General features: G+C 53.3%; 2 protein-coding genes across 2 annotated transcripts in view; one reads left to right on the top strand and one right to left on the bottom strand.

Moving 5' to 3' along the window:
* Acsf2 (acyl-CoA synthetase family member 2) overlaps window positions 1-17435 on the bottom strand; it is a 43006-nt gene that overhangs the window by 1611 nt on the left and 23960 nt on the right. Inside the window, exons 2-12 of the mRNA XM_052757361.1 lie at window positions 12250-12445; window positions 11774-11902; window positions 11491-11544; window positions 10951-11069; window positions 10659-10824; window positions 9994-10089; window positions 9715-9872; window positions 9385-9476; window positions 8793-8869; window positions 2616-2723; window positions 1372-1523 (exon numbers count right to left, since the gene is read on the bottom strand). Of these exons, the coding sequence (XP_052613321.1) occupies window positions 1372-1523; window positions 2616-2723; window positions 8793-8869; window positions 9385-9476; window positions 9715-9872; window positions 9994-10089; window positions 10659-10824; window positions 10951-11069; window positions 11491-11544; window positions 11774-11902; window positions 12250-12445 (1347 nt within the window). The remainder of the gene's footprint in view (window positions 1-1371; window positions 1524-2615; window positions 2724-8792; window positions 8870-9384; window positions 9477-9714; window positions 9873-9993; window positions 10090-10658; window positions 10825-10950; window positions 11070-11490; window positions 11545-11773; window positions 11903-12249; window positions 12446-17435) is intronic.
* Window positions 4381-8603, top strand: Chad (chondroadherin). Its single transcript, XM_052757362.1, has 4 exons — window positions 4381-5546; window positions 7293-7456; window positions 7703-7848; window positions 8079-8603. The coding sequence occupies exons 1-3, from the start codon at window positions 4773-4775 to the stop codon at window positions 7842-7844; spliced, it is 1080 nt and encodes a 359-aa protein (XP_052613322.1). The 5' UTR covers window positions 4381-4772; the 3' UTR covers window positions 7845-7848; window positions 8079-8603.

The raw sequence follows: 17435 nt of genomic DNA, 5'->3' as shown, positions 1-17435 counted from the left end.
TACAGCACCTATCCCATTTTCTCTGTCTTCTTATTTATAGATTAGCTTGTCTTTATGGATGCCTTCTTTTTGAATCATTTAAGTCTCAGCTCAATTGTTTCCAGAGGCCTTCTCTGACCCTGGTCTAAGAAAATCCTCTTTCTCCACCACAGCCACTTCCTCTCCTGTGACCCCATTTGATTTATTTGATGTCTGAAATGATCTGTCTTCTTCCACCAGACACGTGGGAAGAAGCAGGCCTCTTCTCATCTTGCTTCCCACATCCATCAGGTTGGGAACAGCACTGGCGCATAGCAGGTGTGGACTGTGAATGTGTGGATCTAATACATGACGCACGCATGGGTGGGGGTTAGCTCAGCGGGAGAGCACTTGCCTCGCAAGGCCCTGGGTTCAGGCCTCAGCTTCAGGAAAAAAGAAAGACAGGAAGAGAGAGAGAGAGAGAGAGAGAGAGAGAGAGAGAGAGAGAGAGAGAGAGAGAGAGGTTGGGAGGGAGGGAGGGAGGGAGGAAGGGAGGGAGGGAGGGCGGGATGAAGGAAGAGGAATCTAGGGACTGGAGAGATGGCTCAACTGGAGCTCTGGCTGCTCTTGTAGAGGCCCTTCCTTGTGTTTGATTAACAAACAACTCACTGAAGACTGGCTCAGACTCTGGGGTTGCAAATGTAGTGTGATGTCCTGGTGTCTCACCACTGTGAGAAGTGGGTTCACCCCCATGACACACATTTTGACTTAGGGAAATTTCTTTGTTGCTTGTTTTGAGACAGGGTCACGCGAGAGTAACCTTGAACTTCTAATACTCTTGCTTCCACCGCCCAAGCACTAGGGTTACAAACGTGCACACCATGCCCGGGGTTCTGTGGCACTATGGGCGGAGCCCAGGGCTCTGTGCAAGACAAGCACTCTAACCACTGAACTGCGTCCATAACCCATTCTTTTTTCCATTATTGGGCACAAGGTCTCATGTAGCTCAGGTTGGCTCTCAACTCACTATGTAGCTGAAGATGACCCTGCCCTCTACCAAGTGCTGGGGTTACAGGTGTGTGCACCGTGCTAGTTCATGTGGTGTTGAAGACTGAACCCAGTGTTTCACTGTATAGAAAGGAGACTGGAAACTAAGATACATCTCCAACAAGCCTTGGAAGTGTTTTTTTTCTCTCCATCCCCCACATTCCCACGCTACTGGGGATTGAATCTGTAGCCTCACACATAGCATCCAAGAGCTCTACCACTATTTGTCCCCAGATAAATTTTGGAAACCAAGTCTCTAGGACAAGAAGGACCCATGGCCTCCGTGTGCTACTTTAGTTTCCTAGCTCAGCCTCAGACCCCCAGCCCTGCTTGGTAGCCAGCGTCCACATCATCTCGCCATCTCACCCTGTCCGATACCACTTGTCTTGTCCGACCGTCTCGAAGGTCTTCTGTGGCTCCCCCCAGTAGCCCTGCATGACGCAGTAGCCTCGGATGTACAGCTCCCCCGGCGTGTTCAGCTTGGTCAGCTCCCCTGTGGCCATGTTGACGATCTGGGCCTGAGACAGCAGGTCAGTTTCCAGCTTGAGCCTCCCACTCTCTTGCTTCCCTGGGGATGGGGGGCGGGGAGCTTTCCTTTCTTTCCCCCCACCCTCCCAGCTGCTGGCTGTACTCATCCCACTCCAGGGAAAGGAACAGGAAGCTCGAATAGACCCATCGGCACGCAGAGACCCACACTGGGCCTGAACCATGGAGAGGGTGTGTGTGAGTGTGTGTGTGTGTGGAGGGGGTGCCACCCGCCTTTTAAATTCCTGCTCTGGCTGTATTTTCACACCAGAGGGGACAGGGCTGGGTAGTGAGCAACCTTGAAGGAGGCCTGAGAGTGCCAGGCCAGATGCTGAATTATGAGCCATGTAGAAGGGAAGATCATCGTCTCCCTCACTTCCCACAAGGCAGCAAAGAAAGGACAGAATGGCTGTGCCATGGGATCAGGAGAGGGAGAACCCGAAATCCTAGTAGACAAAGAGCCTCAGCCAATGTGCCAAGGAAAACTGGGTCTGGACGTTTCCACGTCTGCACTTCGGGGACGGGAGAAAGAGGTCTCTCTGACAGTGCCCAGGGTGCATCCCGAAGAGGCACAGACACTCAGGAACGGCTGAATAAAGCTACATGGCTGGAGCCACAGAGGAGTCATAGCTAGGAGTCTGAGACTGGGGAGTGTCCCGGGGCCTTTGAAGAGTAAGGGGCCTTCAAGGGACAGATAGCTTGGGAAAAGAAGAGTTTATGCTCAGACAAAAGAGGAAGAGGCGGGGCCCAAGGGAAGTAAGAGCTGCGTAAGGGGGAAAAAAAAATCTCTGTTCTGGCTCATTTTTGAGACTGGTCTAGCTGCCCCAAGACAGACAGTGGGCTTGGCAAAAACACACCTCAGACAGGAAGGGTGGCTGAGGAAAGGTTCAGCGGGCGGCTGCTCAGGGCGGCTGCTCCAGCTCTCCCTCTTCCTTGCTTCAACCCACAAAGCCGGGCCAGGTCCAGCAAGCCCCCGTTGCTGGGGCCCTCTAGAGCTGAGCGAGGTGTTTGGATGCCTGACAGAAAGCCCCAACTGTCCTCAAGTGGTGTGTGGTGGGCTCTGGGGGCATCCGTCAGGGGCTCACCTCCGTATGCGGCATAATTCTGCCCACACTTTCAGCCTTCTGCTCCAGGGTGTCCTCGGGGTAGTTCATGAAGGTCACGGGACTGTTCTCTGTGGTTCCATAAACAACCTAGAGGGGCCAGAAAGACGGCTTGGAGGGAACTGAGGGAGAGCGGAGGGCTGAGATGACCTACCCTGGGGAGCTGAATGGTGAGATCTGGGGTGAGGGGATAGGAGCCAGATCAGGAGCCAGAAGTGCAGATCTCTGCAGCCCCCCCCCCCCCCCCGTCTGAAACAAACTTGAGAATAGAAGCCAGTCTCTGATGGCCAGGGTTCTGTCACTCCCCTGTGGCGCCTGTGGCTTCTGGCATCAGCAGTACCCATACTTCTTTTCTCCCATCTCCAGGTTGATTCAGTCCTACCTTCTCGATTTCAGGCTACCACATCCTCTGTCCCTCTCTTCCTAGCCAAAGGCCCCATAAACTTGATGAGAAAGCCAGCCTGCTTTGCTTGATCTAGCTGGGAGCAGTACAGACACACAGACACAACTCCCCTCCAACCTGGGACAAGCACCTGGTCTTAGGATGGGTGCCCCTGAAAGTTCTGGAGATTTTTCCTATGCATTTATTTTCATCAAAACAAAAACATAGCCCAAGCAGAATTTAAAAGGCCTGTGGCACCTCCAGTGGTTAGAACATCCTGTGCACAGAAAAACTAGCAGCCAGCCTAAATACCATCAGAGAATATTCTAGGCCAAGAACGACCCACACACCCTGCATTCTAGAGGCAAGGGGTCAGAGGAGCTTAGGGAAGAACAGGCCTGGAGACCAAACCCCATAACTATGTATTGGGTGTCATGAGGTCTAGATACTTTGTACTCTATCAGGTGGTGTGGTTCTGGCATAGTTGGGGTATGGTTCCTCTCCCACCTCCCAAAACAGACGGCATCTCTTGCCAGGCAATCCAAAGCTCACCCTGGGCCAAAACTGTAACCTGCCTGCTCACCCAGCCTTCTCCACAGGGCTCCAGACAGTGTGGCTGGCGAGTGAACAGAAGCCCGGTCCACTAGGGCGGGGCTGCCCACAGCCTCGCATCTGGCCCAGGTTTGTCGCCTGTAGCCAGCACCCCACCTCCCACCAACTCACACAGTCCTGGGGTCATTGCCCAGGTCTGGCCTCTGCCAAGTACACATTGGCGCCACTAGGCCGCCACTATGAGACCCCCTTAGGGGTGGGTCCTAACCACGGGGGAGGGGAGGATCCAGAAATGGGGATATTTGGGGAGATTAAGGAGGGGAATGTGCAACCGTGCTTGTTCAGTGGCCTGTGGTTCACTCCCCACACACACCAATTCCCACTTTTCTGTTTAGCCTTCAGCCCTAGAAAAGGGGAACGCGGGTACAAAGGACAGACTAGGAAGCCCAGAACTAAGAGAGAGGGGTCATGGGAAAGGCCACAACCTGGGCTCCTACAGGGAGAAGGGGCAGAGGCGAGTGCACCATTGTCAACCAGCATCATTAACCAGCTCTCCCATCTCCTTGGGGTGAACTGAGGAGGGTCTACCCAGAAGCGGGAGCCCAAACCACAGAGATGCTCTCACGCTTCGCCTGCAGGGCACAAACAGCCCCATCCATTAAAGCACCGCTGGCAGACAGCGGCCAGACGCATCCGGCTGTCGGGCCCCACTTCCTCCCTCCCTGAGTCCAGGGTGACCTGTCTGCCAAGGGTGTATGGGGGAGGGGGACGTGGAGTCTCAAACTTGAGCAAATAAATAAGTTCTGGGAACGCCTCCCTCTGCCCAGTGGAAATTCAGAGGTCCTCAACACATCTATTGCCCCACCACAAGGGTGGGGGTCCAGGTAGAGGAGGATAGGGAGAAGTGATGCATAGAGTTTGCGAGCCGGAAGCAAGGGACTGGGGCTCAGGAAAAGGGTCCCCAACACTACGCATGATCTCCTGCTGTGGAAAGAGCCCCTAGCCATCGAGGACAGGGGGCGCATTTCTGGGCGGGAGGGGGTTAAGTCAGTGGCTTCGATGCTCCACGTAGTAGCTGGCTCCGCTGCCAGCTGCGGTCAGGGCTGCCCTATAAATGGGCCGAGAGACCCAAGAATCTAGGACTTGCCGCTGCCAGCGCCCCGCCGCCGCCGCAGCCCCCAGCCCTGACTCCAGGCGTCCCGGCAATGGCCCGCGTGCTCTTACTCAGTCTGAGCTTCTTTGCCGCCATCCTCCTGCCGGCGCTGGCCGCCTGCCCCCAGAACTGCCACTGCCATGGCGACCTGCAGCATGTCATCTGTGACAAGGTGGGGCTGCAGAAGATCCCCAAGGTGTCGGAGACAACCAAACTGCTCAACCTCCAGCGCAACAACTTCCCAGTGCTGGCTGCCAACTCGTTTCGGACCATGCCGAACCTGGTCTCCCTGCACCTGCAGCACTGCAACATCCGCGAGGTGGCCGCCGGTGCCTTCCGAGGCCTGAAGCAGCTCATCTACCTGTACCTGTCCCACAATGACATCCGGGTGCTGCGAGCTGGAGCCTTCGATGACCTGACTGAACTCACTTACCTCTATCTAGACCACAACAAGGTTTCGGAGCTGCCCCGGGGGCTGCTCTCCCCTCTGGTCAACCTCTTCATCCTGCAGCTCAACAATAACAAAATCCGAGAGCTGCGAGCTGGAGCCTTCCAGGGTGCCAAGGACCTGCGCTGGCTCTACCTGTCAGAAAACGCCCTCAGTTCCCTGCAGCCTGGAGCCCTGGATGATGTGGAGAACCTCGCCAAGTTCCACCTGGACAAGAACCAGCTGTCTAGCTACCCCTCGGCTGCCCTGAGCAAACTTCGGGTGGTGGAGGAGCTGAAGCTGTCCCACAACCCCCTGAAGAGCATCCCAGACAACGCCTTCCAGTCCTTCGGCAGATACCTGGAGACCCTTTGGCTAGACAACACCAACCTGGAGAAGGTGAGTGCCCTGGCTGCGGAGTTCTCCTGGCTCCTTCTCCGCTGGGAGGCCAGCCTAGTCTCTCCTCCTGGACTCCCCACCCCCTCAATTATCAAAGCAAGGAGCCTGCCATCTCTCTCAGACTGACACATCACCCAGCCTCCATCCCTCTCTCCCTCACCTGGTCACTATGCTTCTCAGTAACACTCTCTCGGGACTCCTCCTTATAAGAGATGGGCTGTTCTGGTCTCACAAATGGCCTCTGGGGAGGCGTCTGGCCCCAAATCCCACACTGAGCAGCAGCAGGCATCTCTTCCTGTCGAGCTTTCCACCCCTCCTCTGCCGCCGCCGTTTTCCCAGTCTCCCGTAAGCCTGCCATCCCATAAAGGAAGGGTCTGTCTACTGAGGCACCTTACAGAGAGGCTAAGTGACTCCGACTCACAAAGAGTCCCTGTTCCTGGTGGGGCTGCCAGTGTGCTAAGGTAAAATGAGGGGCTGGAGGATGAGTGGGGGGGGTGGCAAATGCCTTTAGGGGACTTCTTCCACACTCCCGGAGACCCTGATGGATGCCCCATCCCCTCTGTGGGTCCGAACACACCCAATTTTACCGCAAGCTCAGGTCCATTTCAACTGAGTAGGAAAACAGACCAAAGGCTCCACCAAGGTGCAGGCTTGGTGCTCGTGGGGCCCGTGAAGGAACACATGTCATCCTCGGCGCACCCCCCAAAGTGTCTCCTCACAGAACAGACTGACCGTCTCACTGTCCCCCAGACAGTGTGTTGACTTTTGTCTTCCCCGGTCGGTCGTTAGACCTCTCCCCCCTTCTCATCCCCCACTGGGACGATCAGTCTAGCCAGGTGGGGCTATGTAGGAGCAAAATCCTTTTCTTGGAACTAGAAAATCACCCCTCTGGCACACAGTTTCAGCCAGGAGGTTTGGGCAGGGACCAGAACAAGATAGAGGACAGTTTTGTTACTAGAGAATGTCACATCTCAACCTGGGCTGTGAGAGAGGACACACACAGGGGGCTTAGGGCAGAAGCTAATCTGGGCAGGGGTAATCTTGTCTGGGTAGACAGAGCTTTCTGTCTGGGTGGGTCTTCTTCAGCCTGGCCTCACTCCAGCTGAAGGCAGACTACCCTAGTGCCAGAGTGGTGGGCAGTAGAACAATTTGGAATGGAGAGCCCAGACAGGAACTGTGGCACCAGGGCTCAGACGAGGGCACCAATACATTTCCTCTGGAGCCGTCCATCCTGGCCAAAGTCCCCACCAAGGTGGCTCCACAAATAACATCTGGCAGAGGGTAGAGGAGCAATGAGGACAGTACTGGGGGAAATCCTGGGACCCTGGGGATGTGGGGAGCCTGGGCTCACTGCCCATCCCACCAAACACTTAACCAGGTTCACTGTGTGCCAGCCTGGGCTCTCCGAGCCAAGCTCTGGCTGCTCCCCAGACCCAGTGTTTGTGCAGGGAGGGTGCTGTCTTGGAGGTGGGGGGCAAGGCGTGGCCCTGCAGCTACTGTTTACTGGCTAGGTGATCCTGGCCAAAGGCCTGAACATTTTCCATCTACATATTGGAAAGGACACCTTCCATCTCCAAAGGGTGTTGTGGATTACATCATCTAGACAACTTGGTCATTCTTCTTGGAAAATCGCAGCTCCTCAACAGGCTGCTTGTGTCCAAGCCTCTGGCCTCTGAGGAGAGAGCTAGGAGAGCCTGGGCTGGAGTTGAGGCTCTCTCTCTCACTTCTGCCTTCCATACCTCCCAGATCTCAGATGGTGCCTTCCTGGGTGTGACCACACTGAAACACGTCCATCTGGAGAACAATCGCCTGAACCAATTGCCCTCCACCTTCCCCTTCGACAACCTGGAGACCCTAACTCTCACCAACAACCCATGGAAATGCACCTGCCAGCTCCGTGGCCTTCGGCGGTAAGCATTTTCCTCCACATATCCTCAGTTTCTCCTTCGCATGAAGGTCCTGCGGTAGGGCGGCCTAGACATACATCCTAGTTGGCTACCTAGTGGGTCTGGGACCGAGTGGCTCCGTTTTCTCACTTGTCAAATGAAGATGACAGCTCCAGATTTTTCTAGGGCCAGAGTCCATCCTGGTCACTGTCCCTTCCCCAAGCATCCCCACCCAGCTTCCCCAAGTCCAGCAACTCTTTGTCTCCGCAGGTGGTTGGAAGCCAAGACTTCTCGGCCAGATGCCACCTGCTCCTCACCAGCCAAGTTCAAGGGTCAGCGTATTCGTGACACAGACGCCCTCCGCAGCTGCAAATCCCCCACCAAGAGGTCCAAGAAAGCCGGCCGCCATTAAACAGGTGGGGGCCGGGCAGGGAGGCCACCACTGTCTGCCCCTGGAGATTCCAGCCAGGGTATTGCTACCTCCCATGACGCCATCTCTGGAGGGGCGATCAGACCCTCTGTCTTACAGGAAAAGGAGGGGAGCACTGGGTCTCCCCCTCCAAGGGCTTGGCCTAGGATTTCCACCATTCTCTCTGATGCCATCTGGGCGACTGAAGACGTAACCACCATCCTTCCTTTACTGCAGGTCCTGTCTCAGCCAGTCCTGGTGACTGTCTTCTGCTGGAGTGACTACTGACTTCCCTCCCTACCATCCACACCTTCTCCCACGGCCTCTGCCGATGCACAGAGCTGCCCACACCTAGACACATCCTGGCAGGGAGCCCTGGACTCTTTGTTACCACCCTAGCTCCACCTAATGGGGTCCAAGGGAGGACACAGCGCCTCTCCCCAGGCACTGTGCATGGCTCCTCTCAGGGAAGCCAGTGCAGAACTCCCTACCCTGAGTCTCTCAGAGCCGAAATGCAGTGTGGTCACTGGGATGGCCACACCCCTATAACCACCTTCCCCAGTTCCCGCCCTCCCCTGCCATTTGGAAACAAACATCAGGCCCTTGTCCCACCCTCACTGCCAGAAAGGATTTCAAGCCCATGTCCCCAGTCCCTGCCTGCCAGGACGTGCTAACAGGATACAGTGCTTGGCTGCACTCCTCCCATGCTGCATTTCTGCCCCAGATTTCTATAAACATAATTTTATGTGTGTATAACATTCACTCCCTCTCACTTTTCCCTACACCTCACCAGGCGTTAGTTAATAAGCTCACAGTTTTGCCTCACCTCTGCTCCAGGAAGCGGAGAACAACCTGGAGGTTCACCTTGGGGCTTCTGGTCTCGCTTATCAGTCCCAACTCACTACAGGCCTGGCCTTTCCCAGACCTACCCGGGCTCTGACCACCACTCACCACCAGTTCCTTCATGTTCATCTTGTTGATGATGGCTCGGATCAACTCCGGGGGGGCTGGGGACCCAGCAATCACACCTGAATCAGGAAGAGAGGATGATGGGATTGGTGGTGTAGGCCTGGAATACCAGCTACTTGGGAGGCTGAGGCAGGAGAATTGCAAATTCCAAGTCTGACTGGGATACAGAGTGAGTTCAAGGCCAGCTCGGGCAGCTTAGTGAGATCTTGTCTCAAAAACACTCAGTAAAGGGCTAGGGATACAGTTCTATCACAGAACACTTGCCCGCCATGCAGGAGGCCCCTGGTTCAATCCTCAGTATCACAAAGAAATAAGAGAAGCTAACACATGTCCCCATTCTGTAGTCCACTAGACCCCTTTCACCTACTCATGTAAGGAGAGAGACCCTGAGCCTTGGCACACCACATAAAAGCTGAGGTTGGCCCAGCATCCAGGGACACTTGGGAATTACCTCCCTCTCGATTATCTTCTTATGGTGTCCCTTTCTGCCTTCTACATAAGAAACTGGCTTCACCAGGGTCAGGGAAGCTGACCTGCCTCAAGCCTTGGTTCCTCTGACCACACTGCACCTCACCTCCACGTATAGATGAGAAGTCATAACTGGAAAAGTCCGGCTGATTCAGAACATCCACAAACATCGTGGGGGTGCCATACAGGAGGGTGCCTCTGCACAAAGGAAGGTCTCAAGATTAGGTTTAGAAGTAAGAGGGGACCCCTTCCCTCCCACCACGAACTCTCAGTGAACAGGAAGAAGCTCAAGGTGGGACCTGGTCCTCTAGCCCCGCCCCTCATCCCAGGTCTCCTGGCTGGAGGAAGGAAGCATCTCAGAAAGGGGGACGGGATCCAGGAGTGAGGATTTGGAGGGTCTCATTAGCCCACAGGTGGCTTGTCCACCAATGCCCACTTCTCTTTGCTGATGGCTTCCAGCGCCTTCTTGCCATTGAAGCTTGGAGAAGACAGGAGGAGAGTGACACCATACATCATAGACACCATGGTGCCCCCCACGGAGCCCAGGCAGTGGTACAGGGGGCTGGGCAGGACCAACCGCAACTCTTCTGCAGTCTGGAGATGGAGACAGGAGGCTGGGTCTATCATGGAGTCAGTTCTTCCAACCAGCAGGGGGAGCTCGGCAAGCTGTCCCACTCTGCCCAGCTGTGCTCCCTGCAGTCTATATAAACCTCACCTTCGTGTGCATCTTCAGCCGCTGGCCTATCAGGTTGGAGTTGTTTACAATGTTGTGGTGGGAAAGAGTGGCCCCCTTGGGGCTGCCAGTAGTCCCCTAAGAAGATAAGCAAGTGACAGCTTGGCCTTTTTGTCCATGTTCCCTTCCCATCTTTGACCACTGCTCAGGGGAGCTGGGGGCTAAGAGTCATAAAAGTAGAAGGATATGGTTGTCCTGAATCCATCCCCTCCCTCTGTTTATGCACAGTGAGCTGTGCAGGCCCCGATGCAAGGGTGCAGAAACGCAAAAGAGCACGCAACAGGGCTGTCTTTGTCCAGTTTACATGTCATATAAGGTGGCTCAGAGGATCTGCCACTAACGAGCTCCATGGGTTTGGAGAAGTTCCCTCTCTGAGCCTGATTCCCCTTGATAGGCTCTATGAGGTCCACCTCTCCCAGCCCTGGTGACTCCCGTAAATCTGCTCTGGGCTGGAAGCAACAGGACCCAGAAGGGGCGAGTAACAAAAACACCAGTTGATGATTTTATGAGGCAGAGAGGAGGGCTGGAGGCCAGAATCAGGAGAGAGTGTCGCTCTCCTGACTTTCTCTACCATCTCTCCATCCCAGGGGCCACATGGGCAGGGCACAGGGTTCATCTAGGCTTGGGACTGGAGACCGCTGTCTTACCGAGGTAAACTGGATATTGATGGGGTCGTAACAGGACAAGAATTGCTGGTGGTACCGCAGCTGGGCCAGATTCTGCTCCTTGCTACCGATTGCCACCACGTCATCGAGCAGCAGGGTCCCTGGCAAAGGGGTATCCACTGAGATGACTGTGGTCAGATCTGGGAGCCTGGGAGACAGAGAGGATGGTGACATGCGGCTAGAAGACAGTCCAGGAAGACATCAGCTCCGCCTTGGGTAGGAGGTAGGAGTCTGAGATGTCACTTGATATTCCACAAACCCAGGACATACCCACCTCTCACTCTTCAAGGCCCCTGGTTGGGCCTTTTCCAGCTCAGGACAGATCTGCTTCAGGATGTTGTAATATTGCTGGGTTTTGAATTGCTTAGGGAACACAATGGCTTTGCAGCCTACCTGTGGAAGGAGAAGTCCCCCTACCTGTGATCAGCAGGAAGCCCAGACTTAGGGGCTATCAGTAATGTCTTGATCTCTTTCTCCTATACCTGAATAGCTATCCAGACATACCCAAGTAGCAACACACACACACAGCTTCCAATGTACTAAGGTGCACTCTACTCTAAAACACACAAATACACACACACACACACACACACACACACACTACCCTGACATACACACTTCACCCCTAACACCCACATCAGCCTTATGGCTGACCCATACACACTCTGTGGAGCCAAGACCTCCTCCCAACCATATGTAGCCTGAGGAGAGACACTCTGTAATGTTATCCACTGAGCATGTCCTTTCTCATCCCATCAGCCTCTATAAAACTCTATCATGAGAAACTCCCCTCCCCACCAGGGGCAAGTGGTACCTTTCTTAGGACATATTCCAGTTCTGAGGCCTGGTAGGCTGGGTTCACAGACACCTGGGGGAACAGAGAGGGTATGTCAGTGTCCTGGGTAGATGTTCCACTCTCTCACTGCTCCCCTCAGAAGCAGCATCCTACACTCTGCCAGGGCTCTTTGGCGAACCTTGGGTAAAAGCACTACCAAGCCAGAAGCCAGACAGACACGGGTTTGGTTCTATATCTAAGAGGCTCCCCTTGAATGACATCCCTCCACATACCCAGTGGTGCCAGGTAAACCCCTTCTCACCAGGATGATGCCTGCCTGGGCAGTGGCCAACTGAATAAGCACCCATGCATAGGAATTGGGTCCCCACATGCCCAGCCGGTCACCCCTGCGAAGGCCAATGCTCAGGAGACCAGAAGCAGCTTTGTCCACCTGGTATAAACAGACGGGGAAAACAGGTGAGGTGAGGACAAGGGACCCCTGAATGCTACTCTCTCTCTTAGCCCAGGAGTCACTAGGAACAAACGGATTGCCAGGCCTCAGTGGACTCAACACAATGACGGTAAGGAGTCGACACAGTAAACAAATATTCCAGGAACCACTGGGTCAAGAGACATCTAGATCACTTCCGCCTCTGTCTCCTAATGCCAACAGTAGGAACCTCAGGAGTTCCCAGCACACTGCCCCACGGGCATGCGCCCACTCTCATGGGCGCTCCGTTCAGCTCTAACAGCTAGGGACCAGTGGCTGCCCTTGGAAGGTTCAAGGTCAGTACTTACCTCCTCCTTGAGCTGTGCAAAGTTCAGCCTGATGTTTTCATGGAGGATAACCAAAGCCTCCCTGTTGGGGAACTTCTGTGCTGTGGCATCCAGGCACTCACCCACAGTCGTGTTGACAAGGTGGGAGTTGGTGTGGCCCTGAATGTAACTGAGGCCTCCGATGGGCAAGGGATTGGTGCAATTCACCGTTCCAGAGCTGTGGAGAGAGGAACCATGGACTGGACTGGTGCCAGGCTGGGCCTCTCTGGCACCAACACTCTGGCACACCTAGCTAATTAGCAATCCAGTTGTTTACAATATGTCGGTATATTGAGGACCAATAGGTTTTCTCTAGACCTTTTTTTTTTTTAAATAAGGTCTAATGTATCCCAGGCTGGCCTCAAATTCACTATGATTTAGCAGAGGATAACCTTGAACTTCTGCCTCCACCTCCTGGGTGCTGGGTTACAGGCATGCACTAGCACATCCAGCTTCATTCTCTGCTGGAGACTGAACTACATCCTCAAGCCCTCTCCAGATCTTGCAAACTTACTGTCCTCACTTGCTCTCTTTTCCTAACCTCAAGCCGAACTTGCAAGCAGCAGGATGGGGACAAGGCCATCTTAAGCTGGGGCAAGAGCCTCCTGCACCTTCCTGGAAATGATGAGGTGACCGGGGGTGGCTGGGGAACCTGATGCACAGACAGGCAGATATCACCAAAAGCTACCGCACCTGAGCCCCCAGCTCCTGCCTCCTGGAGGGTGACAGTCACTGTGGTTCTTCCTGGGGAACCAGTGAAGCTCATGGTGGGACCCAGAACTGGGAACCAATGCCTTGGGTTTCTTGGCTCCTCAATGGGCCAGTTTATCTCTTCTGGGTCAGAAATTCAAAGACAGAATAGGCGAGGGGTTTAAGAACCAGAGGGTGGCACCAGGAAAGACGGCTGAAAGGTCTGAGTAAGGGGCTGTGTGCCCAGAAAAGAGGAGTCCGACACTCCCCAGGCAGTGCCCCCAGGTTCCCACTCTCAGATGCTGTAGCAAAGCAGAGGGTGTCGCATTCCAGCAAAGGATGGCAGCGCTTGGACCACATGGTGACCTCAAGTACCACGGACAACAGGCAAAGAGGAGCTGGTGCCCCAGTGAGGATGTCCTAGGTCAGCCAAGACAGACTGTCCCTGGAAAAGAGACTCCATCTCCTTCCGTCACCCTCAGAAAACAGGTTTCTCAGGCACACACCTGTAATCCCAGCACCTGGAAGAGGAGGCCAGTCTGAGCTACATGTGAGTGCCAGGCTAGCCCCAACCATGAAGAAGTACGGGTAAGAATTATAATCACCCGTTCTCAAGGTAAGGAGGCTGATGTGCAAAGATGTCAAGGGTCAAAAAGGATGGGAACAGCTAAGTTGGGAATGGGAAGCTGGTGCAACTGCCCCATGTTACTGTCAGGCCTGCTCCGCCCGCCCTTTGCCTTCATCCCAAGTCCGATCATCAGGGAGTATCTAACCTCCCTGTTCCTTTTTTCCATATTTCTATCAAGTGGCACAAGAGGGTAGCGCAGTATTAAGGGGGAGCCAGCAGTTTCTCCAAAGAGTTAAGAGTTCTAGGAACTCAGGGCTGGAGAGAAGGCTCAGCAGTTGAAGGCACCTGGCTGCCCCTTCAGAAGTCCCGGTTCCATTCCCAGCGCCCACAAGGCTGCTCTCAACTGTCGGTATCTCCAGTTCCAGGGTGTGGTGGTCTGAAAGAAAATGGCCCCCAAAGGGAGTGGCACTATAGGGGGTGTGGCCTTGTTGGAGGAAGGGTGCCACCGTGGGGGTGGGCTTTGAGGACTCCTATGCCTAAACTATGCGCAGTGTTCAGGTCACTTCCTGTTACATGTGGATCAAGACGTAGAACTCTCAGCTCCTTCCCCAGCACCATGTCTGCCTGTGTGCTACCTTGCCTACATGCTACCATGTCCCGCCGTGATAACAGTGGACTGAACCTCTGAACTGTAAGCGAGTCACCCCAATTAAATGTTTTCCTAAGAGTTGCTGTGGTCATGGTGTCTCTTCACAGCAGTAGAAACCCTAAGACACAGAGGGGGCGGGCTCAAACGCCCTCTTCTGGCCGCCACAGGCATTGCATACATGTGGTCCATAGATACACATGCAAGCCAAAACACACAAAACATAAAAATCAAAAACATAAAATAATAAATAGATAAAATGTTTAAAAAAAAGAGTTCTAGAAACTCATACCAGTGTAATTTGCTCATAAACACAGGAACTACCCCAGCCATTTAGTCATTTCAAAGGCCTGAGCATTTTACTTCTCTGCACACACCCTGAACACCTGGCCCAAAGGGGAGCTGCTACATTCGAGTTTCTTAATGCCTATGGGAGACGCTGAAAGAGCTGGAGAAGGGCCAGCAAAGCCGATCGGTCTCTCTCCAAAACTAAACTAAAGTAACTATGCAGCTTCAATTGGGGATTGCAAAACCCAAGGCCCTCTGTGGCCAGGCCTGAAGCCAAGCAAGTTCTGTGAGGGAACAAGAGACAAAGCCCAACCTCACCTAAAGGTGCCCTTAGAGAGCTAGTGTGTGGGAATTCAAGTCCAGATCTGTTTTCCTAAGAGAAGCTGAGAACAAGGAAGTTAAAGAAAAAAACAACATTCTCTTCATGTCTCAGTGTTGGTAACACATGTGTTCAGACTGCATGTGTAGCCCAAGTGTCTGGAACCTACGAAATACCCCAGCAAACAACCATCTGAACATGGACAGAGGGCCTAGGGCCCCAGCTTAGTGGAAGACCGTTTTCCTGATGTACGTGAGGCTGCATACACACCTTTCCAATAAATATACAACATGCAAATTAAAACTACTACACTCTCTGAGGGGCTCTGGAGATAATTCGGTCAGGAAACTGTTTACTGCACAAGTGTGAAGACCCCAGTTCGATCCTTAGAGCCTATGTGAAAAGCTGGGGGCTCCGGTGGGGGCCACGCCTTTAATCCCTCTGGGAGGCAGAGGAAAGAGGATCTCTATGAGTTCAAGGCCAGCCTGGTCTAGAGTGAGTGAGGACAGCCAGAGCTGTTACAAAAAAGAACAAACAAACAAACAAAGAAACATAGAGCAGAGGTCCATGGTATACACTTGTAATCCTAACCCTGAGGAGGTGGAGACAAGACGATTCTTTTTTCATTTTTTGGTTTTTTCGAGACAGGGTTTCTCTGTAGTTTTGGTGCCTGTCCTGGATCTCACTCTGTAGACCAGGCTGGCCTCGAACTCACAGAGATCTGCCTGGCTCTGCCTCCCGAGTGCTGGGATTAAAGGCATGTGCCACCATTGCCTGGCGGGCGACAAACCGATTCTTAGGTTCATTGGGCAGCCAGAGAGCAGCAGGCCAATGAAAGCCTGTCTTCAAAACCAAAGCAGACAGAGCTGAGGGGGAATGATACTGGAGGTCACCTGGCCTCCACATACATGCTCACGCACACACCTCCAGCACAAACATGTGCACCCTGGCACCCATGAACGTGTGTGTGTGTCAATTATTATGAGGTATGATTCATTTTTTTTTTTTTTTTTGGTTTTTCGAGACAGGGTTTCTCTGTGTAGCTTTGCGCCTTTTCCTGGAACTCACTTGGTAGCCCAGGCTGGCCTCGAACTCACAGAGATCCACCTGGCTCTGCCTCCCGAGTGCTGGGATTAAAGGCGTGCGCCACCACTGCCCGGCGTATGATTCATTTTTACTGAGAAAGTAGGTTAAAAAAAAAAAAAAAAAAAACCCTGAGTAAGTGATCCGAAGTGTCATGATGACGTGCAGAAATTGGAATCCTAGTCCATTGCTGGTGAGAGTGTGAAAAGGTTCCACTGTGGGAAACAAGAGGGCAGTTCTCCCACAAGTGCAACAGAGAACCACCACGTGACCTAACAATGGTAGGAACATAGCACCCCAAAGACTCAAAACAAGTGGTCAAACTGCTCAGTAAAAACGGCAGGAGACTGGAATTGGGGAGACAGCTCGGTGACAAAGCTCTTGTTATGCAGGAATGAGGACCTGGATTTGGGTCCTCAGCACCCATGTAAAAAGCTGGCACTGTAGTTGATGTCTGCCAACTCAGCACTGGGGGAGAGGAGTCAGCCAGGCCCCCCAAAGCTAGGAGCTTCACATCCGGTGAGAGAGGCAGCCTCAGAGAGAGGAGAAGGCTCAGCAGGTAGGCTCTTGCTGCCTCAACCAATGATCTGAGTTGGATCCCTGGAATCCGCATGGCGGAAGGAGGAGAGAACTGACTCCCACAAGCTGTGTTCTGATACACTACACACTCACACACACACACACACACACACACACACACACACACACACACACCCCATGAATAAACAAGATGGGAAGTGATTTAAGGCACTCAAATTGACCTCTGCCCTCCCTCAACATGCATGTACACCACCCCACCCCCTACCCCACCCCACCCCATCCCCACAACAAATTACAGGAGATCCTGATTTAGAGTTAGTTGCTTGCCCTGGGCTCTGGCAAATAAGACTAAAAACCAAAATGAAGTCACTCTGTCTAAAGCTCCCAGCCATCAAATAAAACTCAACCATTTACCTGAAAATTTAAAAAGCCAGAAAAATGAGATAATAGCTTTATTTCCTACACAGGTCTGTTTGAGGTCATGTCTTAACGCATGAACACACACACACACACACACACATACACACACACACACACACTCGGTGACCTTTGGGACAGGCGTGGAACTCTGTAGTAGAGAGCTTTCATGGATAAGGCTTTGAGGGTGGGGGTGGGGTAACATCAAGTAACCTGATGTTAACTAATCAGTTCTTTTCCATAGCTCTGTCTCTGTCCACCTTTACAAGGAAAGCCGATTTGAAACACACTCTGTGCTCTTGTTCTTTGTTTTTACTTTGGTTAGTGCCCCCCTCCTTTACACAGCCTGCCCCTCTCCTCAGGTTTGTGGAATGTGCTGTTCTAGACACAAAAACAAGTTGTTGAGATGGTTAAGGGACGAGGCTAAGGCTGTGGCTCTGTGGGTAGAGTACTTGCCTAACAGGCGTGAAGCCCTGGGTTTGCTCACCAGAAGTCACAGAAACAAGACCTGGTGGCTGCAGAGGACCATCCTAGTCAGGGTCATCCTAGGTTAAACCAGGAGTCTGAGGCCAGCCTAGACTTCGTGAGATCCTGTCTCATTTAGTAAAAAAGAAAAA

The sequence above is a fragment of the Peromyscus californicus genome, unplaced genomic scaffold (assembly GCF_007827085.1).
Source record: "Peromyscus californicus insignis strain IS unplaced genomic scaffold, ASM782708v3 Scaffold_3__1_contigs__length_106647218, whole genome shotgun sequence".
Classification (NCBI taxonomy): domain Eukaryota; kingdom Metazoa; phylum Chordata; class Mammalia; order Rodentia; family Cricetidae; genus Peromyscus; species Peromyscus californicus.
Note: the sequence above shows the minus strand (reverse complement) of the source record. Positions and strands in the feature narration are given on the sequence as shown.

Bases quoted from the DNA above. Each gene is read 5' to 3' on its own strand.
- Chad (XM_052757362.1), top strand. From the start codon at position 4,773: ATGGCCCGCGTGCTCTTACTCAGTCTGAGCTTCTTTGCCGCCATCCTC. The intron at 5,547-7,292 runs GTGAGTGCCCTG...CATACCTCCCAG, and splicing joins ACAACACCAACCTGGAGAAG to ATCTCAGATGGTGCCTTCCT. The intron at 7,457-7,702 runs GTAAGCATTTTC...TTGTCTCCGCAG, and splicing joins CAGCTCCGTGGCCTTCGGCG to GTGGTTGGAAGCCAAGACTT.